At 43.9% G+C, this 26,606-nt stretch overlaps 1 protein-coding gene across 6 annotated transcripts in view; it reads right to left on the bottom strand.

Annotated features, from left to right (window-relative positions):
* Nucleotides 1–1,989: 1,989 nt before the first annotated feature.
* The window catches only part of PYR4 (pyrimidin 4), a 53,510-nt gene continuing 28,893 nt past the window's right edge, over nt 1,990–26,606 (bottom strand). For 5 of the 6 annotated variants that reach the window (XM_087391436.1, XM_087391435.1, XM_087391437.1 and 2 more), the window contains exons 4-10: nt 8,861–9,009; nt 8,583–8,764; nt 8,106–8,242; nt 7,737–7,902; nt 2,911–3,027; nt 2,643–2,803; nt 1,996–2,375 (exon numbers count right to left, since the gene is read on the bottom strand). In XM_087391436.1, the coding sequence (XP_087247562.1) occupies nt 2,169–2,375; nt 2,643–2,803; nt 2,911–3,027; nt 7,737–7,902; nt 8,106–8,242; nt 8,583–8,764; nt 8,861–9,009 (1,119 nt within the window). In that variant the 3' untranslated portion in view covers nt 1,996–2,168. Of the gene's footprint in view, nt 2,376–2,642; nt 2,804–2,910; nt 3,028–7,736; nt 7,903–8,105; nt 8,243–8,582; nt 8,765–8,860; nt 9,010–26,606 lie in introns of all 6 variants that reach the window. The other variant, XM_087391434.1, reaches the window with a different exon arrangement.

A 26,606-nucleotide genomic window follows, 5' to 3' on the forward strand; every position in this document is an offset into this window, starting at 1 on the left:
CTATCTCTTCATATTTGAAAGCCTTTTGTCCTAAAGTTTCTCTTAGAAAGCAAAATTGAGATATCAGCTGTAACTACATGTCCTAAATCAACATCAATAAAGCTTTGGAATCTCTTTCTTTTATAACAATAAGGTCTTCTAAGGATAGAAGATTTCGAATGCTCTGAAAGCCTTTTACCTATCTCTCCATAGTTGAAAGCCTTTTGTCCTAAAGTTTTTACATACTTCCAAGCTACTATTGAATGCTTCCAAATTCTTCTCACAAAATGAGGAAGAGAATCCATTACTTCAAGAGACTTCAAAATTGAGTTTAAGCCTATCTTGTCGAGAGGGGGAGAAGTAAAAATACATATTAAGAGTTCCTTATTTAGATACGCTTCTTTACTTTGAAAGGAAGCTTTTACTTTTAAGAAGCGATCCAACGAAGTTTTAAGTTGTATATTTTAGATTCAAATCCTCAAAAGAGAAGTTTTCCAAGGTGTATTGAAGTCTAAGCATCACGAATAGTAGACTCTAGATAACAATGCCGCAAGGCACAAACTACAAGCAGAGCAGTGCTGCAATGCAAGAGGCAAGCTGCAGCAGTAAAAGCGCCTAATAGCAGCAGACATGACGCGGGTGAAGAACCAATAGTATACATTCATAGGATAGAGCAACGGGAATAGATTGTGCAGTGTGTTGACTGTGACATGGACTACAAGTCCAAAGAGGTACGCTTATAGCAAGGATTGACACGAGTGAAGTCTATGCAACGACACAGGTAGAGAGTCCAAAACACTGCAACAAAATCTTGTCTAATAGAAGACTAGCATACAGAAGCAAATGTGGGAGCAACACAAACAACCAAGAAGCCAAACAGATCTATCATGCTATGGACCAGAGGAGTTGCAGTCGCATACAGACGGCAACTAACGATGCAGAGAGGCAGATGCCAAGGCTCAAAGAATTGCACTGATGCAAATAAGCAGAAAGACCGCATGCCAAATGCGTTGACTCTCCCGGTAGCTATCTTGAGAAGAGCAGAATGCTTAACATACAGGACAATAGAGACTGGCGCAACAACAACTGGCAAAAATAATGTGGCAATTGCCAAGAGAAAATCGAAGCCACCCATGTAGATGAAAGGTGCTGGGAGAAGTCGTAGTGCAGGCCGCACGAGACATGACATGTTGACAGTGATAGACCCCGTGTACACAAGGCACTACAAGGATGGGGATCTGATGTGTTAACACAGGAGAATGACATGTGGCATATGTTGCCATAATGTTGAGGAGGGATGTTGAAGCATATGGTGTGGCAAGTCATATGTGAGACTGCCACATGGACATAGTCCAAAGGAGACATCCCACATACAAAGTGAGTACTCAACGAGGAAGCCAAATAGTGGCTTGAGGGGAGAGAAGGCCCATATCCCTGAATCCATTTTGGGGAATTGGGCTCTCCCATGGGGGGCTAGGCGGTGGGGTTAGGAACCCATATGTGTACATGTCTCTCAATGGCATACTAGGTTTCTATACAGGGACGACAACAAGAGATCTCTATATCTCGTTTGTCACATAAAAACATCACGATGGAACAGCAGTTGGCCCCACTTAGTTTGGGCATGAAACGCAAACTTTTCCTAAAGTTCAACAAAGCTATCATTGGCAACGAAAGTAGTGTAAAAGTCCATGTTTTACTTACTACCATTTGGTATATTTGCTCCCATTGCGCATTTTCTAGATCTTGCATCAGCCAAGTTAACAAACTCATCAAGAATCTACTTTAGTCAGGGGGAGATAGCAGCCTAGCCAGGGCAAAGATTGCATGGTCTCTCATTATTGTCACATGCCTGAGAACTCAAAATCTGTGTCTTATGTGGTCCATATCTATGTACCACCACCTTTGACATTGAGCTACTATCTGGACTCTTTGAATGGAAGAACGTGCATAATGCTCCCTGTGACAGCCCACATGCACAAGAGATCTCGAGGCAAGCCTTGAGATTGGTCTTTGCTAGCACTGAAGGAGAGATGGAGGTGACCTGGGGCACAGTTGTACTTACTAACATAAGAACGGAAAAAAAAAGAGAACAGATAAGGCATCTTGACGCTTAAGGTTCAAGTCTACATTGAAATTAATATATGTGATTGATGGATGCAGAAATTTGCAGTTGACAAATAACAGCATTATGAATTCACATTGCCCTTAAGTACTGCCCAGTCCAATGTCTTGCCAGCAAACATTGGGACTACTACACCAGAACCAAACTTGTATTCTTCTGGTACAGTCCATGGTCTCTTTGTCAATGTGATCGTAGATGTATTTCTCGGTAAGCCATAAAAGTCAGGTCCGTTAAAGCTTGTAAAAGCCTCAAGCTTATCTAAAGCACCAGCCTGTACCATCAACAAAGAAAAGAGTACTTCAGTCGAAAAACTAGATGAATCAGGAAGAAGCCAATGAAATGATGATAAACTCCAACCATGTGTCATTCTATTACATTATCCCATTCAGCGCAGGTCATAGAGGATGTGACGTAATATCAAAATTGCTACATTGAGAGAACAAATATCGTGATCCAAAAGAACATTTCATATAATTTTGATCGCTAAAATAAGCAGTCTTTACAGCCAAAATCCTGATACATCTAGGATTGTCATCACCTGTTCAAATGCTTGTGTATAAAGGGGTAAGGATACAGGGGCATTGTATATGCCAGCACAACCACAAGTAGCTTCCTTGGCGTGCCTCTCATGAGGTGCACTATCTGTACCCAAGAAAAACTGTTTACAGCCACTTGTCACAGCAGTAAAAATTGCCTCCCCTGCAATTGATCCAATCAGTCTTCATTGCTAAGGACTTGAAAATTGAAAGACAAAGAGTTGACACAAAACTGTGTATATCTTAGGTGAACAAAAAGGATCACAGTACTATGAATTTCTCGTTTCAAAACTGGCAAGCAGTAATTGTGGGGCTGCAGTCCATCTTGGAATATGGCATTCCTGTTCAATAGCAAATGCTGTGGAGTTACTGTTGCTGCCACCAACCCTGAAAACCAGAGACATTGCTTTCAAGGACTATCTTTGGCCACCATCATGTTGCCTTCTTACAAAGTACAGACTAAATCAACACAATATTGTGAGGTTTTTCCAGCAACGTGGTAACAAAACAATCGGTAGCTGGAACAATTCAAATACATGGATCACTTTTAAACAATTCTTGCACGGGATTCTACTCTGCTTGTAACAAAACTATATATCAAGGTGGTTGAATTGCTCATGAACTTTCTAATACATATCGGATGGTCCCACTTGTCAGTTCTTAGCTTTATCTATTCCACATCATTCTCTTTTCCAACAGGTACAAATTAAACCATTATTAAAACCAAAATCACTCCATGCTCGCTCAAGTAATTTAAGAAACGCATCGATATAGAAATTATCAAACCCCCCCCAACAAAAAAAGGGAAAACCCAGGGGCATACATCCAGACATAAGCCTAATGATAGTTTAAAAGGAACCAAAACACTTCAAGAGGGTATCATTTTTTAAGAAAGAAAGAAAGGTTATTAAAAATTTTCGAAAGACCAAAGGGTCTATGACATACAATGATCTGAATGGGTGAAGCCACTAAGTGGGCATCTGCACCCAAGGAAATAAAAATACAAATACTGAATATCTGAATCCATGGGGAGAGAGATAGATCTGCAATGTGGTGTCACTGGATGGTCCAAGATACGTTGTCTGAGGAACCAAGTCCACAAGGCAGCTGAGAATGGATAAGAGGGTTTTGGCAAACAAAGGCTTCGGCGGTGATAGATGTTGCGGAGGAATGAAGCCCCTGGCAGAGTGCTAATGTTGGCCAACCTGCGTAGTCTTGGATGTGTCCCTGGTCTCGAAAAGATGAAGGGAAGATGCCCAATCCTCATCTGTGCATCAACATGTTGGCGGGGTCTGTCATGTCTCTCACTCAGGGCCTCGGCTCCGCCGTCTCCCTAGAACTGCTGGTCCGTGCTATCAAAATCAGTGATCACCCTCTGAGCAGGATCTAGTTGAGCATCCTGGTCTCATCTCTGTGTCTCTGAGCAGCTGATCTCTATGTCATAAAGCCTCCTGAATAAAGATTGCTAAACGTCTCTAATTCGGATGGACCAATAGTAGCTGTATGAATGACCTGGTTTGCCTTGTGATAAGTGAGCCAAAGTAGAGTGGGCCTCAAGGTTATATTGAAAAGGATGCAGTCTTTCCATGTCGAGTCCCAAGTTCCCTCCTGCCAAACAATGAGGACTCAAATAGCACTGACATTAACCAAGGCCCTGACAAGCAGAACAGCACAAGCAGTCCGTCACATGAATTCAGCATTAATGGCAAGGGGTAATCAATGATGAAGACATTCTCTCTATCAATGAAGCACATATACCTAGATGAATCCAGGAACATTCCCAAACTCATCCTCCAAAAACACAGCATAGTGCAGTTTCAATCTCACGATAGTCACTCATAAGATTGAAAACCATAAATTCCATCATGCATAGTAGGGACTAGCTACTATGACATCCCCACTGATGTCATCAACGCCCAACAGTGGGTGTAGACCATAGTATAAAAGTATGCTCTCACACATACAAATCCACACACCCACACATACTTGAGCATCCTTTTATACAAAGTCTTCATACTGAGTCTCAGCCATGACAAAGGCTAGCACTAAAGGAGAAGGCTAATCAAAAAGTAGTCCAAAGTCTCTTCATTCAATGCCGAAAAAACAGTGCTAATTATATTACTTCGAGAACAAGATACAAGAGGTCAGCTTATAGCTGACGGGGGCTGCGTTCACAAATCGGACACAGCCCTAAAAGGTAGCATAATAAATCATACTCTCACGGAGGGATAAGACGAGTGTGAATGAACAGCCATCGGGGTGGTGAGTAGTGCCACCGAAGGCCCTGTGTAGTCTGCTCGAAGAAGAGGCCCTGTGTGTCCCAAGCCCGGAGGAAGCGTCTCCGCTTCTCCTGACCGGCCCGGGAGTCTCCCTGAATCTGGTCCCACTGGCCTCTGAGGGTATGAATAATCTCACTCCAAATCTCCGCCATGATCTGGGCAGTCGATAAGGAGGTGCCACCGAGGATCTACGCGCAGCGCGAGGTCCAGATGTGCCACCCTGTAATGCTGCTAATAATCTCCCAGACTGGCTGCCTCTCCCGAACTCCTGTATCAGCCTCTGCTAGGTGCTGCGGGATACCCTCGAGCGGCCCCCACGTCCCCTGTGTGATAAGGAAAGTGGGGTCCTGCTGGCATGCCTCGAATAAGTGATGAAGACCAGGTGCAGTGCTGCACCAACAGAACGCGCCCCAAGTGATCAATCCTAGCTCTGGTGCTGCGCGAGTAAGAATCCCGAAAGTCCACCTCCACACTTCCTGGGCGCGAGTGCAGCTCCACAGGCAGTGTTTTGGTGACTCCTCATCCGCATGGCAAATCTGGCAGCATCCGTCCTGGCCTATCTGCCTCAACCAGCTCCCCACTGGAAGACCTTTGTGGGCAAGAAGCCACAGGAAGTATGAGATCTTCCGCGGCCGCCAGCTCTCCCACAAGGCCTTCCAGAATGCCTGCAAAAAGAACCTGGAAATACCCTATGCGTACCAGCTGGGTCGCTGGGTGGGGGGGCGGCTCTACATCCTCCCGAGAACTCGCCTGCCCAGAAAAGTCTCTTCATTCAAGCTACAACTGCTTGTGAAGTCTAAACGATTTCATTTTAGTCTCTGTCAATGATGCACATAATTGTAACCCTTTATCACCATGACAACAACTACCCTAAGAAAGGGAGCTACATCCCAGGCGGAAACTCTGAAAATTACCAGGCTTGGGCAAAAATATAAATATTTAATCTGTTGAGTATTATATCCAAAACAAATTATCGCAAAAGCACCAGACTTGTGTCAGTCAAGCTCCAACTTAATACACTATTGAGGCAGAATGATGAATTGACTGCGAGTCAAAAAGTGAGACCGACTTTGCAACACTTCCTTTCTAATTAAAGCATTGTACCTCTTCACAAAAGCATGGTGAACCTTGGGGCCTCAAACCATGCACTCAAGTAGACAGATGCTTGAACAAACTCCACCTGTTACCTCCTAAAGTAATTACTAAGATGACCATACTACCCATGCCACAACAACATGGAGAGAAATAGCTCGTTGATGAGCACATTCTTACTCAAGTTGGTCTCCTCTTGGGCTTGTCATTGCCGTCATTGTGGATTGTCTTCTTCCACACTCAATGGTATAGTTCCTCATCTTGTTGCAATATTAGCACTTAACCTTCTTCTAAAAGATCCACCCCATTTGACTGTCCTCCTTTTGAGTACCACTTGGGTTTCCTTTGCTCTTGTCTTTTCTTGTGATGGTCTTCTACTTTGTACACATTTAGCATCAAGTTCATCAACTAGGATCGAGCTTCTCCTTAAACTAGTATTCGATTAAGATGGCGAGGCTAGCTATTGGATTTATTTCCAGTCACCTGCTATTCCAGATTTAAGCTCCAATGTGGGCGGTCCACCTACTCGGTGGATGACCTTGCTCCCAATTGGGCCCACTCCCTCGCACCCTTTAATCACCCTGAGCTTACTTAGAGGGCGCACATGCCCCACATTGGGACTCATGAGGAGTCAAGGGAGATAAGTGCCTTCCAAGACTTTTGTTGACACGTGGTAACTCGGGGAACTCCGGACTGTTGTGTCGGCAGCCTGGCTGACATAGAGGGAATTTAGATCTTCCTGACTATTGTGTCAAGGCAGCCTGGGGTAAAAACATTACATGAGACTCTCGAACACTAGATCTAGGCAGTTCAGGTATGGACTCAATCTGGCATCTGAGACGAAAGGGAACGAACCCTCCATCGGGCCCTTCGGTAGAGTGAACGCATACCACCTGATGCCAACAAAAAAGAGAGATGCAAAGCAAATGCAACAGGCAACGAACCAAAGATACAATGGGCGGAGCAAAGAGCTGAAAGAAGAATGCGCTCGTGACCGAACTCAAGAACGAATGGAGCAAATGGACAACCCAAACGATCCAAACAACAAATGATGGATGAATGCATCAGATGAAATGCAAATGCAAACGGACAAAATCCTAGGCAACAAAAGTCAACACAATCACCGCCTGGAAAATCTAGGTAGCCCATTGCAGCCTAGCGGGGCAGCAAATCTGACCTGCTGTAATTCTCGTCAAAGGATGGTTGGATATCATACATACCCTGCAAACGCATTGGAAGTAAGGTACAGACTCCAGAGGGTTGAGAGAACAAGTCTAGAGACTAAATGAAAGAGTACAACCGCCATCAAGAAAGACAATGTAAGTCGTCAAACATTGGAATACATTGTAATGGGATTAAGAAAACTACAAAAATGCAAAGCACCAAACCTACGTAGGCTATCCAACGCGGGCAGAAACAAAGGAGCTTCTTGCATGCATCTTTTAAGAGAGCCCTAGAGGAAGGGTTCCTGAATAGTGGCAAACAAATAAAGTGCGTCCTATCTTTCAAAGGAGGAGACAAATGGAAATAATGGAAAGCAGCCTACTGACTAGACTTTATGCTACAAATAGTTGGAAACGTGTTCAATTCCTTTCTGTAAATAGACTCTTCTCTAGGTCAAACTCCCCATTTCTTGTATTGATTGTTTACACGCACACACCCAGGCAAGTGCATGTATTGTCACCAAATTAACAACTTACATTGGAAGAAGTTTGGCAGATTTACCTTCTGGACAAGATTTCACAAATTTTACAGCTTCACGTGTAGTTATGTGTTCCATCACAATTTTCAACTGTGGAAGCTTGTTCACCAGTGGTTGTAGAACTTTAGTTATGAATACACATTCACGATCAAATATATCCACTGTTTTGTCACTTACTTCCCCATGCACCTGGAACATTAAAGCGATACACAAAGCAGACAAACAGAGGAAACTTTCTGATGTAAGTTTGAAGACTTAAAAAAGACTTCAGAATCAGCAACATAGAAAAACGTACTTTCACCAAAGGCCAGTACGTATATACTCATGGCAGAAGACTACAATGATACAGATATTATGCATCGCACAAATAACATGTAGGTTGACAAACCTACCAGCAGAGGTAATCCCTGACGTGCCATCTCCTCCAGCACTGGCATGCATTTGCCAAACAAGTCAGTCACTCCAGCTTGTGAATTAGTGGTAGCTCCGGCAGGATATAATTTCACAGCAAATACATGCCCACTTTCTCCTACATCAAGGTAGACTGTTTGTCAGTAAGGATAATCAAAAATCATGACGACACTACCTTCTGCACATTTGAGGTCTCACAATGCCGTATGAGGGAGATTCAGTAGGGCAACTAATGCCACACTGGCTCTCTTAAGGTTTGGATTCTGTTCTTGTTTACACCATAAAACTTTCCTGGGATTTTAAAAGAGTCTCAAATGCCTCTATGTCCCATGTACCATTCAAGACACTGCAATTTCTTAACCGTATACCTAAATATGTAAATGAGGAAGTATGTTCATACTGAACTTCAGCCTGACCATCCAATTTTACACAGAAAAATATGGCGAGCCAAAGCTTACTTGCCATTATGATCTCCTTAGTAGTAGTAGTATCAGTCAAGTACAAAGTCATAAGTGGGATAAATGGGCTGTTCAGAGGTAAGACACTCAGAATTCGCTCTCTATACGCAAGAGCAGCGGCAACTGTTGTCACAGGAGGCTTCAAATTCGGCATGATGATTGCACGCTTAAATACGCTTGCACTGGAAAAGATATCATACACAAGATAGTTAAGCTGCATGAATTGAAAGCCCAAATACCTGAAATCCAAATTAATACAATCCTAAATCAAGAGCAACCTGTGAGGAGCAACAGAAGATAAATAATGTTCATCTCTGAGATGTAGGTGCCAATCATCGGGCTGTGTGATTGTCAATTGCATTGTTCCATGCGCACTGTTAATGCCTGAGGGATGCAACTTTACTGACATGGTCTCCTGGTTGAAACCCTGCAAAGACCTGCATTAGTAAAATAGATATCACTCCTCTCACAATCCTAAATTACACAGATTTTGATATAGACTCCTCACATCTACAAAGCAGAGATTCCAAATAGCTCAAACAGCCATAGCATTGCCATAGCGGAGTTGATGACATGGCATGCATATCATTGGTCCACTAATGACACGTTGAGGATTCCCACAGATTGTGTAGCTTGGAAGCACATATAACCGTTGTCTACACATTGAAATCATAGCATGCAATTCAATTGCTGGACTTTCACACCCCCATACAATTGGATGACGCCAACAATAGGGCACCAAAACAGCCAACATCAAACCACAACAAGAGCAGCTACCCAAATAACAAGGAATGAAGGACAAAGGAAAATAGCCAATCCAGGAGGAAGCTCTTTGAAGAAAGCCGAGTGGGACTCCAACTCGTGAATATCTGCAATCCGATCTGTAAATCCCATACGATGAAGAAGGCTTACCACACCGACGATCCCCCACATCAACATCACCAAGTCTGCTGAACGAGATCAAACACTACGAACTACCGTGAACACGCTTAATGCAGCACGTGTTAAGTGGCCTTGGCCTATATGGTATGCTGACATAACTGAGGAAGAAGTTTTGCCATTATCCTTGGGCTGTTCATCTCCTTTTCCTTGCTGTCGTGACTCATCCAGGTCGATGATAAGTGGCTGCTGTTTTTGCTGTTGTTTTTCTCACCTTTTTCCTGCGCATAATTGTCTTCATCAAATTCAACGTCTCTACTGATGATGAGCTGTTTTTTCTGCATATCGTACAACCTGTAAGCTTTTTGCTCATATGCAGATCCAATAAAGGTGAATTTAACTGCTTTAGAGTCAACCTTCATTCTCAACATCAAGAGGCTTCATTGTTGGCTGTAGTCCTGTAAATGCCTCCTCTAGTGTCATCCTATTTACACCTATTGAGTGAATACACGATTATATATCATCCAATATCCATCATGTGCTCCTTGCTGCTTCGATGAACTGCTCCCTCCTCTGTTGAGCTCTGAGCTCCCCACTACTCCCTTTCCTTTTCTCCCACCAAGAGCAAATCTGCTCAAGGGTCCTGGGCACCACTCTTCCCGGTCGTCCCTCCCTTTCACGCCAAGACATTCTGCTGCACCATGTATTCACGAGCCTCTAGGAAGGCATCGTGGGGTGCTGCCCTGGTTTGCAGAATCTCCACCAAGCAAGCTCCGGGAAGTGCACGTGTGCCGCTCACTAGCTCCCATTTTGGCGATCGAAAACCTATCTAGCAGCATTTGCCCCTTCAAAGCTGTGAACAAAAATGGGAGTTTGGGAGCAATGGAGATGGAGAAAGCAAGCTTAACTCAAGATTGCAACATGAAGAATGAGAGTACAAGAATCCTAGGGTGGCACCTAACAGGGGTTGAACCACACGTGTTAACACTAACTCAACCTCTAGCTACAGTTATAGGGGAAAAACCTTAGATAAGGATAGTAAGAGCCCCTATCCTTTCGTACATTAACCGCTGCCTTAATATACATTATTTCTAACAGAAGCTCTCCAGCTTACTTCGTTCTGCAGACCCCTGCTCCATTTTTGACAGCCCTTTTAGCCTCAACGTGCCCATCAATTGACTATGAAATGGCAAAGTGATTGTTCCTGTAGGGCAGCAGCCGTGTCAGTTTGGAGAGGCTGTTGTGGTGGTCTACCCTCAACAATCCTCTTCCCCCCCCTTGTATTAGTTCCTCCCTTCTGCTTCCTCTTTCTTGCTTGTTTCACCTTCCTGTGGGTATCCAAGCAGCCTTTCCCTTCCCTGAGCCTCTCTTCTTTCCTTCTCTCTCCCCCCAGGCTCTTCAGCGTCAGCCCCCCTTTTTTCCCCTTTTTCTACCTCCTTTTCTTGCATTTTCTCCCCCTTTTCCTCTGAAACCACTCTGTGCTTTTCAACAATTTGGACAAAGGAATATATGGACTATGACTTTTTCAAGATGCTCATAGATGCATGTTGGAATGGAGTTTGCATGAATAAGAGCTTGCATAACTTGGTAAATTTAGAGTAGCAACAAAGAGATGTACACAATTGCACGTGGGTTGAGGGGCTAAGACACCCCCCAACCCCCTTATCCAGGCTCTTTTATTGCTCAAATGGAGATACGAGAAGAAGGTGTAATGCACCTTAAACTTGGACTCAAACTCTTGAGAGAGAGGACATAGACATGACTGCTAGACAAGAATGCTCACGTTGAGTTATATACAAGGAATGACTCAAAAACTGAAACTAGTGAGAATTGGACTCCAGGGGTACCTCAATCCGTAAGGAAGATGCCTACATAATCACAACTTCATCCCACATTAGTTGCATGCACTAGATCTCTAGAACAGGTGGAAATTTCAATGCAAAAATGTACTGCAAATAAGCAAATCTCAAATTAAACTCCCCTTCCACTTCTGCTCCCTTGGTTATGCCCTCTTGCTTGGATGAGTGAGATCTTGGGGCTGGAAAGAGAAATACTCAGAAAAAGTGATGCAGGGAAGAGAGGAAAGCCTTGGAGTGGAGAAATGGTATAGAGAGAGAGTGTTGTAGCTGCTCCAAGGTAGGGGAAAGAGAAAGAGGTGTGGCTTCTGCTCCAGAGGTGAAGAGAAAGAGAGATTTCTGCAGAGAGAGAAGTCTGTAACTGTAGAGAGAGAAAGTACATTGCACCATCAAGAGGGCCTGAAATGGAGGCTAGCATCACCAAGATGGGGGAGGGAGGAGGGTTGCTACACAAAGGAGGGAGGAGGACTGAATTGGACGTGGAATTTTTGTGTGAAAAGAGGGAGGGGGGCTGGCTTCTTTTATAGGCCCAGCCCACTATCTACCCAAGATGGCAAGTTTGTGGGGGTTGGGCAGTCCCAACTTTTCCAACCCACCAAATGGTTGGCTGGCCCCCACACTTATCCCCCTCTCTCTTACCACTTGCCCCTTCCCATAGCCAAGTAGCTGGGTCAGCTGGCCATGCTGCCAGCTCATCCTGCAGGCTGCCACGTCACCTAAAAGCCTAAAAATTCAATCTTATCAAAATTAAATTCTAACTTCACCGACAAATTCCTAGCAAGGAGTCCTAGACAGTGGCCTATTCTAAAGTCATTTTTGAGTTTGATTGACCTCAAATGAGAGGTTTATTCATTCGTCGTCTTATCTTGTATGTCCATGTCTCTTGGCATGTTTCCTAGCTCACACCGAGGGCTCTGAGAATATTCTCTTGGATGGTTGTTAGGTCGGTCTGCAATCTGCGCATTTGATTGGTCCCAGAAATGGGCGGGTGTGATTTTATGATGTCCCTCTCAAAAAGAGGGCATCACTCTTGTGGGTCACTAATGCCCATAACCCCAAGCAAGGAGGTCCACCCTCCTAGCCCCCATGACCTAACTAAACTGTAGAAAAACATTCATCTTCTTTTGTAAAGCATGTTATCTAAAAAAATTGAAATAAATAGAAATTCAAAAGAAAAATTACCAAGCGATACAAATTTGAAGAAGAGTGACATTTTCTTCATCTTTCATTTTGTTATCCTCAACTGAAATGCTTATTCATAAACATCAAGGATCGTCTTCCAATGGTGATGTTGTGAAAGATGATCTGCTTCGAGATCAAAAGTATCTCATTTTCTCAACTTCGAGTGGGTCTTCAAGACTTGGCTCTTGAGGTGGTTCCCCAACAAAAGGTTTGATGTGGGAAGGCTCAACCGAACTGTGACGTTGTTGATTACTTGCAACACTGTAAAGGGTCCATAATACCTGAAAGAGAGTTTCAACTATATTTTCTTTTGGCCCACCTTAGTTTTTACCTCGCTTTGTTAAAATTTAATATCACCCATTGTCCCTACAAAAACCATGTCTTTATGATGGTTGAGGAGCTTTCCAGTACATCAGATACTTTGGATGCAAGGGCAAAGTTCAATGATAACACTTTGTAGATTTGATTCCATATGGTCAAGTCAAAGGGTTAAGAATTGATGTTTTGACATTGAAAAATATGCATGCCCATATTTCCTCATCTTTCTCCTTCCTACGTCACATAGGTCATATGTATTCCAGAGAGGTTACCTTGCGCGGTACTTGAACAGTGGTGACTCTAAACATATGACTCATAGGGAGAGAGGATCATGTCCATGGAAACATGTTGCTTGGGCAAATGACCTAGCTACCTACAAGTATAAAACCCCAACAAGAAATGCTCTCTCCAAAGATAGAATGCATAAGAATCAAGATGCGGTGCTTCAAAAAAAGGAAAAGACATTCAAACCAACCACAAGGAGTACTGACAAAGGCCACCATCAAAATATATATGCATCAAGCTAAGTGCTAAGTAAAGTCTTTTTGGATTCGCATTCAAAACAATAAAAACTTAGTGCATGTATTCCATCTTACAAACCTTGCCGCATTGTTACATACGTAGCTAGCCAAGGGTTGCCAATAGTTAGCCCTACGGTTAGGGGCAGACCTTGGAGGGAAAAGCTACTCACCTAGGGTGAAAGGCCCTAGGAATAAGGTTAAGAATACCATCTGGAATAGAGCTCTAATGAATAAAAAGCATTCAATGACTACCGCAATGATGGCAAATGCCTAACAAGGCATCTATAAAGTAGATCAATGTTAGAAACTCTACAATATGGACTTTGGCATTTTTTGTTGTCACTCATTGAATTGATAGTGATGGTTGACTACAAACCCCTTAAGAAAGTTTAAAATCAAGAAGAGTTGATGAGGTTAGTAGATCAAGTGGGCTAACTTGGTTAAGTGCTTTTGACTTCAAGGTTTCTTTATGAACAATACTCATGATACAATAGCTAATGCAGATGGAAAGATTACACTTGAGATGAAACAGTAAGGTTTCATCAAAATTAATTTCGTTTTTGCAATTCTCAAACAAAGCCATGTAAGATTGAGGAGTACTTTGGTCACAATTAGATACTTCAGCCAGACATGGGAAGATTTCCAAGGATTTCCAACGAAGACTGTAATAATGAAAATGGGAAAACAAAGCCTTAGTCAAGGATTGATAGTTTTGAAACATAGCATTTTGCTTCACAGATCAAGAAGGATTTCGAAATGGAGACCATTTGGTTGAGAGTCAAAGGAGTCAACAAATTGACACACTTTATATGCCTACGAGTCAAAATGGACAGTACAGATTGACCAAAGTTGACTACACACTTCGATACAAGTAGTCATGAGTTTGATCTTGGAGGCAAATACTAAGGATAAATCATACTTGAGGTTATGTCGAGGACATATGTCTCATGATGAACACTAGATGAGAAGAGGAAAATCCCCACGGTGGATCCCACAATTGTAATAAGCTTACAGCTATAGGCCATAGCTTGGCCATGCCTATATAGGAGCTTTAGTTCAAAGATTGTCCCGAGAATTTAGAAGAACGGAGGCACTAGCATTTGGATAAGTATCAAAGGATATGCATAGTCTCTTGCATATTTCAAAACAATATTGGAACTGCTCAAACTAGAATTTAGAGGAACGGAGGCACTAGCATTTGGATAAGTATCAAAGGATATGCATAGTCTCTTGCATATTTCAAAACAATATTGGAACTGCTCAAACTAGAGCAAGGTTGAATCTGATAGTGATATCCTCAAAAGATGTCATTTGAGGAGTTATGTGCTTTACTTATGGAGGAGGAATTGAGGCTTAAAGCTCGAGATGGAGGCGGCAATGGGGATGCTGCTTTCTCTGCCACTACAAAAGGCAAAGGTGGTTCCTCCACCAAAGGTGAGTCCTCTACTAGTGGTGACAAAAAGAAGAAGGGCGGCAAGAAGTTTCAAGGGTGAGTTTCCAAAAATTGGAAAGTTTTGGTGTAACTATTGATGCTCATAAAAACCACTTTGATATTTGAAAATATCCTATGGTATCCCTATGATACTAGATCTCATATTTGGCCTATAAATGAGAATTCTCTCTTGTTATTAGAGTTTGTCTACTTTTCTTCTACTTGCCAAAATATGTTGATATCTATAGATGAATTGAAAGATTAGTGGAAGATCTAACATACATTTCACATAAGCTTTTAGAAGTTATATGGCATGACATAAAAAGTTCTGATCAACTGAAGGCCTAAGTTGAACTAGAACCTATCAATGACTTAATCTAGCTAAAGCATCCTCCTTGGAATGATTTATGGTGGTATGGGACATAGTAAAGATTGGTTAAGAATTATTTTATTGATGTCAAACTAAGTTCTAAAAGTATAACGATATCAAAATGAATTCAAAATATTCTGAAATGTATGTTAGGTACATCTAGCTGAAATGGAATCGTTCAATGTCTCTTGATCACCCTTCCCTTCTAGTTATGCCAAACCATTCCAAGACATAGCATCACATTGAATATTGTATTCAACCATGGGATAACTTCTAGTGTCATTTGTTAGAAATGACCCAATAGAGGGTACGCACAGCGGAAGACTGATAGAATAGCCCAAGAGCTCACACAGTGTGTTGTGGGGTATGGAATCACAAACTTCTTAACTTACGTGCATAAAATAGATGTGCAGACTCATCAATAGACAATGAACCAGCCAGAAAAACCACCAAATTAATATATTTCCGTCCAAAACTATGGACACAATACAAAAGAGATAGATCCAGAGTCCCACCAATGGTGTGGTCCTCTGATCTTACCACAAGGTACTTCTCCTATCTGCTGGCTATCTCTAGACTCGAGCCCGCGTGCTCCACCTCGAGCTTCTGTAAACTTTCCGTCCAGTTCTGGAAACCAGCCTAGGTGGGCTGCCACTCAAGCTCAGTTTGCAACTCCTTCAGGGTCACCTTCACCTCCTGTGGATAGGCCCAAGGCTTGCCTTCTTGCTGCTCCTGTCTGCTGTCAGAGGGCTGCTCCAGAGAATATGATGATCACAACACCTTGCTGCCCTAGAAGACAGCCAAGGTCCAGCCTCTAGGGAACTCAGTCTGCAGCACACCTTCCACTCTCCTTCACCCCTAGTGTGAGGCCCAAGGGAGTGGCTTCTGGCTGCTCCTGTCAGCTCCTGCTCTGGTTAAATGTTGGATATGAAATGAGGCCTGAGGCCTCTCCTTTTATAGGGGCTGTCATAAAACCAACCAGCCAGCCTCATCCTGGCCGACCAGTCTGCTTGCTAGCCGACCTGGTTGGACAACCAGCCCTATAAAAGGGCCCTAGCTAGGCCCTTTTGGGCTGCTGCTAGGCTCCCCTTTGCTGCTGCTGTCCTGCCATCAACAGGCCCTTGTGCAGGCCCCAAACCTGCCCCGCACATGTGCGCCTTTGATGGTGAAGTACCCCGCCCTGTGCCGCCTTCATACGGCCACTCCTTGCCTCTATCTAGAGCTAATCGCCACTGATCTGCTCATGGACCTGCTTCTGCCAGTCGCCTTATCCATGGTGCTGATCCATACTCCCAGATGGCTCCAGGTACTTCTCTAGATGTGCTGCCCACATGACAATCATGATGCTGTCCATGTGGCAGCCCCTTTCTCTCTTTTCTTGTGAGGTACTGCCCATGTGGCAGCCCCCTCTCCATTTTATTTCCTCTAGGCATGCTGCCCACATGGCATCCAAACAGATGCCCATGTGGCAGAAGAGCAGAGTCTTTCCACAGCATGCTATGAAGGCTCAAATGCAAAATATCAAGTACATACCATACTGTTGTACTGCCTGTATGTTTGCTCTAGAAGCAAACCCTGTACCTCAATGAGGCACCCACCAAGAGCCTGTGTAATCCTTTACTGTCCCCTTCTGAAGTAGATCATCCATTTGACTCCTTGTCGACCCACATCTCTATGTCAGACATCCTCACTGTGATTTCTAGATCAACATATCTGACCTCGATAACACTCGGTGATGTCACCAAGAACAACTCTTTGATTACCACATTTGCTTTGGCCTCTCCTTCTGAATCTGAGTCGGACTTCTTTTTGTTTTTCCGATCTGCCTTTTTCTTTCTGCGGTCCTTTGCAAAATGTCCTGGCGTATCACAGTAGAAGCACTTCTTCTGCTGCTTCCTTTTCAAAGTCTCCTCGTCGTCAGAGTTGTTTTTCTTGGACTTGCCATCGTTAGGCTTGCCCTTTCCTTTGCCAGCGTAATCCTTCGCCAGCATCGCCTTGTCGTCTTTGTCCTCGTTGTAGAGCTTCTCCCGAGCTTCCGTTTGTGGCAGTAATGGACCCAACTCCTCAAACGTCAGAGATTTGGTCCTCTGTCCTGCTGTCACAGTCGTAACAAAGCTCTTGAAACTCCGAGATAGTCTCCTCAGTACCATCAAGGCCAAAAGGCATGAGTCTGTCTTCTGACCAACTGCTGCCAGTTGATCCCTCACCACCTTGACCTTCGTCAAGTGGCTATGTTATCAAGCTTGTAGAGTTGATGCTGAAGAAGCAAAATCTATGAGGGGTTGTCCGTCTCGTACAGATCCTTCAGAGTGACCCATGCCTCTACTGACGTCTCGGCCATCTGGATATGTGGAAGAACAGAGTCCGCCGTAGTCCCTATGATTAATGCCAAGGCATGGGCATCTCTGTCTTCCCAAGCTTCGAGCTCCTCTCTGTCTACTGCCATGACTATCTCCCCTTGCCTGTCCACCATGTCCTCTGGCTTCGCCTCCACTCCCGTAGTCAGCTTCCACAACACTTCCGAGCCACTAAATGACTCCGGATCTTCACTTTCCAGATTGGGTAGTTGGTCCCGTCCAGTTTCCCAGACTCTCCAAAGTTAGGGATAGTGAATGAGAGAAAACTGGGGGAGGAGGAAGGGAGAGCAGGGATTGAAGAGGCTGTAGAGATTGACATCTCTGCTGTTTATACCACACAGCAAAGTCAACCAAACTCAATTTCAGTAGACCAGAACTCTAAACGCACTTGACTGAACCTGAGTCACCCGCCTTCTCGCAAGGGCACAATCCTCTAGTCGTGGAAGTCAATTCCCAAGAGCTTCTGAATCAGGGTCGTCCTTCAGCAAGGTCCCTGCCTTCAGGCTCCCACACCTATGAGCCTCCTACTTGGGCTCTGATACCATGTTAGAAATGACCCAACAGAGGGTACACACAGCGGAAGACTGATAGAATAGCCCAGGAACTCACACAGTGTGGTGTGGGGTCTGGAATCACAAACTTCTTAACTTATGTGCATAAAATAGATGTGCAGACTCATCAATAGACAATGAACCAGCCAGATAGAGAAACCACCCAAATAATATGTTTCTGTCCAAAACTATGGACACAATACAAAAGAGATAGATCCAGAGCCCCACCAATGGTGTGGTCCTCTGATCTTACCACAAGATACTTCTCCTATCTGCTGGCTATCTCTAGACTCGAGCCCGCGTGCTCCACCTCGAGCTTCTGTAAACTTTTCGTCCAGAACGATCCTCTCCACCTTGCTATCTGGAAACCAGCCTAGGTGGGCTGCCACTCAAGCTCAGTCTGCAACTCCTTCAGGGTCACCTTCACCACCTGTGGATAGGCCCAAGGCTTGCCTTCTTGCTGCTCCTATCTGCTGTCAGAGGGCTGCTCCAGAGAATATGATGATCACAACACCTTGCTGCCCTAGAAGACAGCCAAGGTCCAGCCTCTAGGGAACTCAGTCTGCAGCACACCTTCCACTCTCCTTCACCCCCAGTGTGAGGCCCAAGGGAGTGGCTTCTGGCTGCTCCTAACTGCTCCTGCTCTGGCTGAATGTTGGATATGAAATGAGGTCTAAGGCCTCTCTTTTTATAGGCCCCCAAGGGGCTGTCATAAAACCGACCAGCCAGCCTCATCCTGGCCGACCAGTCTGCTTGCTGGCCGACCTAGTTGGCTGGTCCAACCATGACACGACCCCGCACGATCTGACCCTATCACTAACCTAGAATCTCGTCCTCAATCCAACCACAATCATAGCGCAAGTGCCTCGATCCTCCCGACCACCCCCGAGCACGTGGGCTACAGCTCGACTCATCCATAGGCCCGTATCTAACGCACGTGTCCCATACCACCTGAGCCCGTCCAGAGGACCTTCGATACACCACCTATGATCCACCATGTAGATGGCCAAAGTCCCGGCCTGGGTCCAAGCCCCATCCATCAGTTGAGGAGCGCTCAACTGATCTACACAATAGCACTAGCCCTCCCTCTATATAGAAGGAAGCCCGCTATAGATAGCACAATGCTATGAATAGCTCCCTCCATATAAAGCGAGCACTATATATGAATCAATCTCTATATATAGCAATCTCAGCTAAAAATAGCCATCCAGCCCTATGCTATCATGTAACCCACATTCACCTAATATCCAACCCTAGGTACATCATGCACATGACATACTCCCCTTCCTCTAAGAACTCACTCCTGAGTTCACCAGAAAGCCCGAAAACTTGCTGTGAAGATGAGTCAATGCCAATAACTATACTCTGACTATCAGTTTGAGTGTGCTATACTTTCCATGAGATTCCAAAAAGAGAATCTAAGGCCAAAGCCACAATCTTTGATAACCAACCCAAGGAAAGTAAATCTCTCAATCTAAACAAGGTTACGTATCATCGAGTATTCTCCTCGAGAAATCAAGTGACACCTGAATTCACAGAGTTAATTCCGTTGACATATCCGTACACAAGCATGGTAAAATCTGTACTTGAAGGTAAATGATTCTATCAACCTTATCTATTGAGTATCCTTGAACTCAAAATCTTAGGTTGAGATCGAGGAATCATTGTTCGAACAATCCCATCAATTAAGCCCCTCGAGGTTAATTTCTGGGTTGCAATGTCTATCAATCATCATGTCCTGAATTAACAAAATACCCTTGTAATTCAAATTCTTGGGTTGAAATACATGACAGACTTTCCATCGCAGAACAATTAGGTATCTGTTCATAACTCATGATGGAAGAATCTTCATGGAAGTATCAATGGGCAAAATCCTGACCAAAGATATGGTCCCCCTGACCTATCCTCGAAATGCCCCTACATGAGGATAATCAGTAAAAATTCAGTTGGCTATATCCAGTCAATGGTACTGTTCTAGACATGTATATAGTCAACCATCATAGGAATAACATCCTATGTGATCCAAAGACTACGGAAACATACAATCCGAAATCTCTTAAAACAAGATCCACTATCAGATATCCTGTATAAACTTGTGCACAATAAACCGCTCCTATCACAGGATCATCCAATTCTTAGGATCTCTTATCTAGGAACATCAAGTTCCAAACAAGGCACTGACAGACCATCATCAGAAGAGATGCGGTAACCCTCCCTGAGATTGTGTCTAGATTATGGAGCTCCAAGGTTGAACCCAAAAAATACATGGCTTCTCTCAGGGTAAAGAATCTTAGTCAGCCCTCGTAAAAAATCTAATCAGGTTTCCCCCAATTCAATTCAGCCTACTTGTACTTCACCCTAAAGGTCCTTGGGTACTATTTCACGCTGGATTATACCACCACATCAGAGAATCTTAAGTGTAACATACCTTAGTGTCCCATACCAACAAAGTATACTACAAATAAAAAACTCAGTGGACAATATGAGTAAATCAGGTAGCCAATCCCTCTTCAACTCAAATGATCCCAGATTGAGTCAGGGTGGCAAATCCATTCTCAATCCTTTTCTTAATGTGATTATATCACCTCCTTGTGTTACAATACCCCAACCAATAGGTCAAAGAAGAAAACCAATAGGTAGCATCCCTAACAACTCTTGAATCCTAACTATCCATGACCTCGGACTAAAAGAGTGAGAATCAGAATGACCCCGCCTTTGAACATGATTCAAAGAAGGTATCCAACAAGACGCATCATGGTCTAATTAGTAAGAACCTTCATATGTCCAATGGTAACTCGAAGAAACATCATAACTCACAATCACATCGAGATCAAAACTTCAAATAGAAACCAAACAGGAATCTATGCACCAAGATTCGAGAAAGGGAAATCCAATTGTCTTAGTTAAGTCCAGTTTAAGATGTAACAAAGTCTCTAGCATCCTCAATGTACCATATATCTAAAAAACTGCAAGATATATGGAACAAAAGTACACGTTATATAATTTGAAAAGACCAATCAAATTATAAATGCCACTAGTTACAAATCAAATCCAAATTAACCAAAACTTGGTCAATTTAATAACAAGACAATTTAGAACATAATTCATACAAAATTGGGATCTTGAACCAAACGTGGTTCAAAAGATCCAGTCGAGCAAAAAATAATTGGGTGTCGGTCAAAATTGAGAATTTCAACTGCTTCATCGCTTCTCAATAACTTGGAAGCGGTATAAAGACTCTAAAACAAGCTGTCTACATTTGGAACAGCACGAGCCTTCTTCAATATATTTCTGGTACTGAGGGGTTTTATAGTAGTGAAGAGCTGCCCAGAGTTCATCCATCAAGGAATCCATCTCTCGTAGCAAGTCATGAGGTCTACGAGGAATAATCTCCGATGTAGCCTCATCCTCCATCTCAATAAAACAGTAATCCAACATAGGTGTCTGATTACTTTGATGTCCTTCCATGGCTGGAAAATATCTCGCACAGGAGAGGGACTAGAAGAAAAACAGCTGCGTCCAAACACGTGCTCTTCACACTAGCAAAAGAGAATATGGTGCTGCGTTGAATCAAGGAAGAAGGTGGGTAGAGGACAGCAAGAAAGATGGTGGAATCTGAAAGGCTGATCTCAGATGGAAAAAGGGTGGGAAATTCGCCTTCATGCGCTGAAGTGCTAAAGTGAGAGAGAGAGAGGAATCCCAGGTATATAAATAGTCAGGAAGAGCCATCAAAAGCTAGGCGAATTTAGGGTAGGTGCTTGATTTAGAGCAAGTGCTTTCCTTGCTAGAGAAAAACAAAAAAGCAACCTGTTTTTTTTACCAAAAACAGTCTCGCTTTTAATAGATCTGGTCCCGCTTTTCTCCAGCCAGCCAAAAATAGCCAAAACGCGCTAAAATCAAGCCATACGCTCCTTCCCAAAGCCAAGCGCCTGCCCCAATCATATCGCCCCTATCTCTGATGCCCGAATTTCATAGACAAGCCGTTCTCTGGCTTACGAACGCCCTCTCTTTCCTCCTACTTCTCAACTGCAGGAAATCTAGGTCTCTAGGGTAGGAATCTCATCCTTGAGAACCTAGAGCGGATTCTTTCCCTAACCAGCCCACTCTCACGCGTCCCCACACAGCCAATCACATCAACAACCCAAGCATGGGAAGTTATAGGTCAGAAACGATCCATCCTCGTATCTCTTGCTGAAAGCATCAAGTCTTCTCATCGCCTACCCTTCTCAGGGAATCACAATTTCCAAACACGTAGCAACCAAGAGAGCACACAGCCTATGGACTTCTATTTCTTCCACAACTCTCCCAATCATGAGCGCACATCATCAGCCAACGATTCAGCCCATACATGAGCGGAAATTCAGTTTTGCAAGAGCAATCTCAAAAAGCGTACCTGGAAGACATCCTTTCTGCATACCTCGCGTTGAATTCAATTGTGATAGGACGGCTCTGATACCAGGTGACACGACCCTGTAGGATCTGACCCTATCACTGACCTAGAATCTCATCCTCAATCCAACCAGAATCATAGCGCAGGTGCCTCGATCCTCCCGAGCACATGGGCTACAGCTCGACTCATCCATAGGCCCGTATCTAACCCACGCGTCCCATACCACCTAAGCCCGTCCAGAGGACCTTCGATACACCACCTATGATCCGCCATGTAGATGGCCAGAGTCCCAGCCTGAGTCCAAGCCCCATCCATCAGTTGAGGAGCGCTCAACTGATCTACACAATAGCACTGGCCCTCCCTCTGTATAGAAGGAAGCCCACTATAGATAGCACAATGCTATGAATAGCTCCCTCCATATAAAGCGAGCACTATATATGAATCAATCTCTATATATAGCAATCTCGGCTAAAAATAGCCATCCAGCCCTATGCTATCCTGTAACCCACGTTCACTTGATATTCAACCCTAGGTACACCATGCACATGACAAACCAGCCCTATATAAGGGCCCTAGCTAGGCCCTTTTGGGCTGCTGCTAGGCTCCCCTTTGCTGCTGCTGTCCTGCCATCAACAGGCCCTTGTGCAGGCCCCAAACCTGCCCCGCACGTGTGCGCCTTTGATGGTGAAGTACCCCGCCCTGTGCCGCCTTCATATGGCCACTCCTTGCCTCTGTCTGGAGCTAATCGCCACTGATCTGCTCCTGGACCTGCTTCTGCCAGTCACCTTATCCATGGTGCTGATCCATACTCCCAGATGGCTCCAAGTACTTCTCTAGATGTGCTGCCCACATGACATCCATGATGCTGTCCATGTGGCAGCCCCTTTCTCTCTTTTCTTGTGAGGTACTGCCCATGTGGCAGCCCCCTCTCCATTTTATTTTCTCTAGGCATGCTGCCCACATGGCATCCAAACAGATGCCCATGTGGCAACTCTTGCCCTAGGTCTCCCTCCCCCATGCTCTCCTCATATGGGGGCTTACAGATGGGGACGTGACCATTCCAACATCATTGCTAGAATTTTTCTTTCTTAGGGATCCCCACTCTCTCTCCTCCAACTACTTGACAATTTTATTTAGCTACTAGCACTCATGCCTTCCATAGACATCTTTGCCTCTAGTTGGTGTTGCCCTTTTGGTATGTATCATGTTACCTACCCTTCCAAGGTTTTGATATAGCAGTACCCATTTAACCTCAATACTCTAGAAAAGAAGCTTGCAACTTGGATTTGATGAAATGTGAACTCTATCCCATGCAATAGCTTCAAACATCCTATTACGGAATATCTATGGATACTAAAGATCCATTACCATACTCTAGATGGTGTAACCATCTGGGAGATGGTAAAACGTGAAAGCATACTGAAGATGGTATAAATATACGACCATGCTGTAGATGGTAAAGTAGTACTAAAGATGAGATGGCCATAATGCAGATGGCATATCAATACCTACAATAGCACAAATGGCAATCAGCCACGATAAGTGGCAACCACTAAACTAACAATAAAATGTGCACACGATTTCATTGAACAAGATAACTATCCGGTGTGTGAAGTCTTGTAAGAGGAATTCAAATAGACAAAATCACATATGTGGTCAGTAAACATATGCGCAAAGTAATGAAGGTAAACAAACAATAGAAAACTTTGATAGAAAAGAAGAAACAAAATAAGAAAAAGAAAAGCAAGGAAGAAAGATAACTAGTGTACATAAAAGAAAACAAATGAAACACCAATGCAAACACGAGGAAACAATTATTATCATTATCTTTTTATCAGTCAGTGGGGGGAACAAACCAAACAAGTACCTGCCTAAGAGTAGGTGCCCTCCGAAGATAGAACAAAACTAAGACTAAAAAGAAAATGGGCTTTGAAGCTCCCCATTTTGGGATTTGATTCTACATTCAAGGATCCTAAACAAACCCAAAGCTGAAATTCCAAAGATATAACAACTGCAATAATGTACAAAGCAATGTTTCTTCATTACTTTTCTTGTATCATAGTCCTGTCTAAGAAGTAATAGAGTCAAATTACAAAATTGAGAGATAAATACGCTCCTACTTGTGCAAAGACAAGAACTGGGAAGTAATCACTCCATCTTTAGCCATATCAGATATGTTTGTTTGGTCAATGTAAGGCATTCATATGATATTCAACAACACATACTCAGGTTATTGTTAATCATAAATATCAACTTCTAAAGCTAAAGAAGATTGAATAGTGCTAAGATCCAAGAAACTACAATAGCTTCCACTAGCTGTACAATTAAGTTCACAAAACTCTCAAGGATAAATTCCTCCACCCTAATACATTAAATCTTTAAAGTTTTGAACGTCTAGGATGAATCCCCTAATGACCTCACTTAGTTTATGAAGAAGAATTGGACAAGTCTCACAAGAGGTCAATTGTTGCATAAACTCATTCATAAGTAAAAGGTAGAAGTTTTCTTTAAAAATAGCACAATTGGTGCCCATCAGAATACCAATGCTTTGTTGGAATAAAGAGTCTCCTAGAATTATGAACAAATTATCTATAAGAAAGTTTAACCAACAAAGGCATCTTCAACATCTACAGCTTTTGTGCACCTTTTCTTTTTCAAATCAAGGTCTTCCTTTCCAGATTTCATCCAACACAAATCAAAATGCAAGGCTGATTACTCAACTCTTAAAACTTTGCATCTATCTTTTTCATAGCTGTTTGTTGGCTTCAGCCCTCCATGGGCTGGGGGCTTGAGCCCTACACATAGGACAGTATGCAACCTATAGGCAGCTGGTCAGTGCCCTACTATGCCTCCCCCTCCCCTCATTTCAGCAGTTCATTTCCACTGCACTTCTCACATGGTACCAGAGCCGCGGTTAGCTTGAGACCCGAGGAGCGGAGGGAGTATTGAGCCAATACACAGAGAGGATGATCAGGGAGCTGTTTGGAGGTGTCTTTGAGGAGGAGCATGTGCGAGGAGTGGACTGTTCAGGTGACCAGTGAAGGGTGACTTTGAAGGGTGCTTTCAGATCAGAGAGGAGGTGTTCCCGAGGGACGGAAAGCGAGGAGCGAAGTTACATAGGACTTTCAGCCCCTTCATCGCCTTCCTCAGCCTTCTCCTTTCTTCAACCTTATGCTCCCTTCTACCCCATCCACCCTCTCTTTCAGTTCAGCTTCCTCTTCACTCTGACATGGCGACTTTGTCCAAGATGGTAGAGTCTAGCGGGTGATGATGGAGTCTGTGTTACAGTCATACAACCTGGCAGATTTTGTCCGAGATGGCAGTCTAGCGGGTGATGATGGAGTCTGTGTTACAGTCATACGACCTGGCAGATTTCATCTTGATAGGTGTTGCCCCACCACATCCCCTAGCGAAGGACCTTGGCACCCTATAGCAAAAGGAGGCCGAGACCCTATTTCAACTCTGGGACCGTGTCAATGCTAGGGTAAGATCATTTATATTTCTTAACTATACTCCTCAGGTGATTAATCACGTGAAGCACATGACAGTGGCCAAAAGTATATGGGAGCATTTGGTGTCCATGTATAATCGAACCTCTCCCATGAAGAGGGTTTCACTGGAGGTCCAGATGCAGTTGTTGGATCCCAATAAGTCTTCATCGATGCGGGACCACATCAACGAGTTACAGGAACTTCAGCAAGAGATCCTCCAAGCAGGGGGAAGCAGGTATCGTCAAAGGACATGGCCATTACTCTTCTGTCCCAATTATCCTCTCAATACGGGGCCTTCTATTCATCCTTGATCACCAGTGGTAGGGTGAACGAGTTGACCTAGGAGGAATTGGTCCCCATGGTGCTTGACCAGGGAAGCGCTTTGTCGATCGTACCTATGGCAGTCAGTCTGAGGCTTTGACAACTGATCAGAAAGGCAAAAAGCAGTTGACAGCTGAGGAATGAGAAGCTCTCAAGGCATCCCATACATATAACTAATGTGGCCAAAGAGGTCATTATTGGCATCAGTGTCCCCAATGGAACGCAGAGGGGTCCAGTAACCAATTGGCCAATCTGTGACCATGTATACTCCAGTTCTTTAGTAGCATTTGGCAGGCGCTACCAGCAGGCTTTTTGGATCCAGATGGAGGATTGCTTGCTTGTCTGTGGCGGCCTGA

The sequence above is a fragment of the Dipteris shenzhenensis genome, chromosome 20, assembly GCF_047967505.1.
Source record: "Dipteris shenzhenensis isolate YYH24624 ecotype China chromosome 20, Dip_SZ_1.0, whole genome shotgun sequence".
In the NCBI taxonomy this organism is placed as follows: Eukaryota; Viridiplantae; Streptophyta; class Polypodiopsida; order Gleicheniales; family Dipteridaceae; genus Dipteris; species Dipteris shenzhenensis.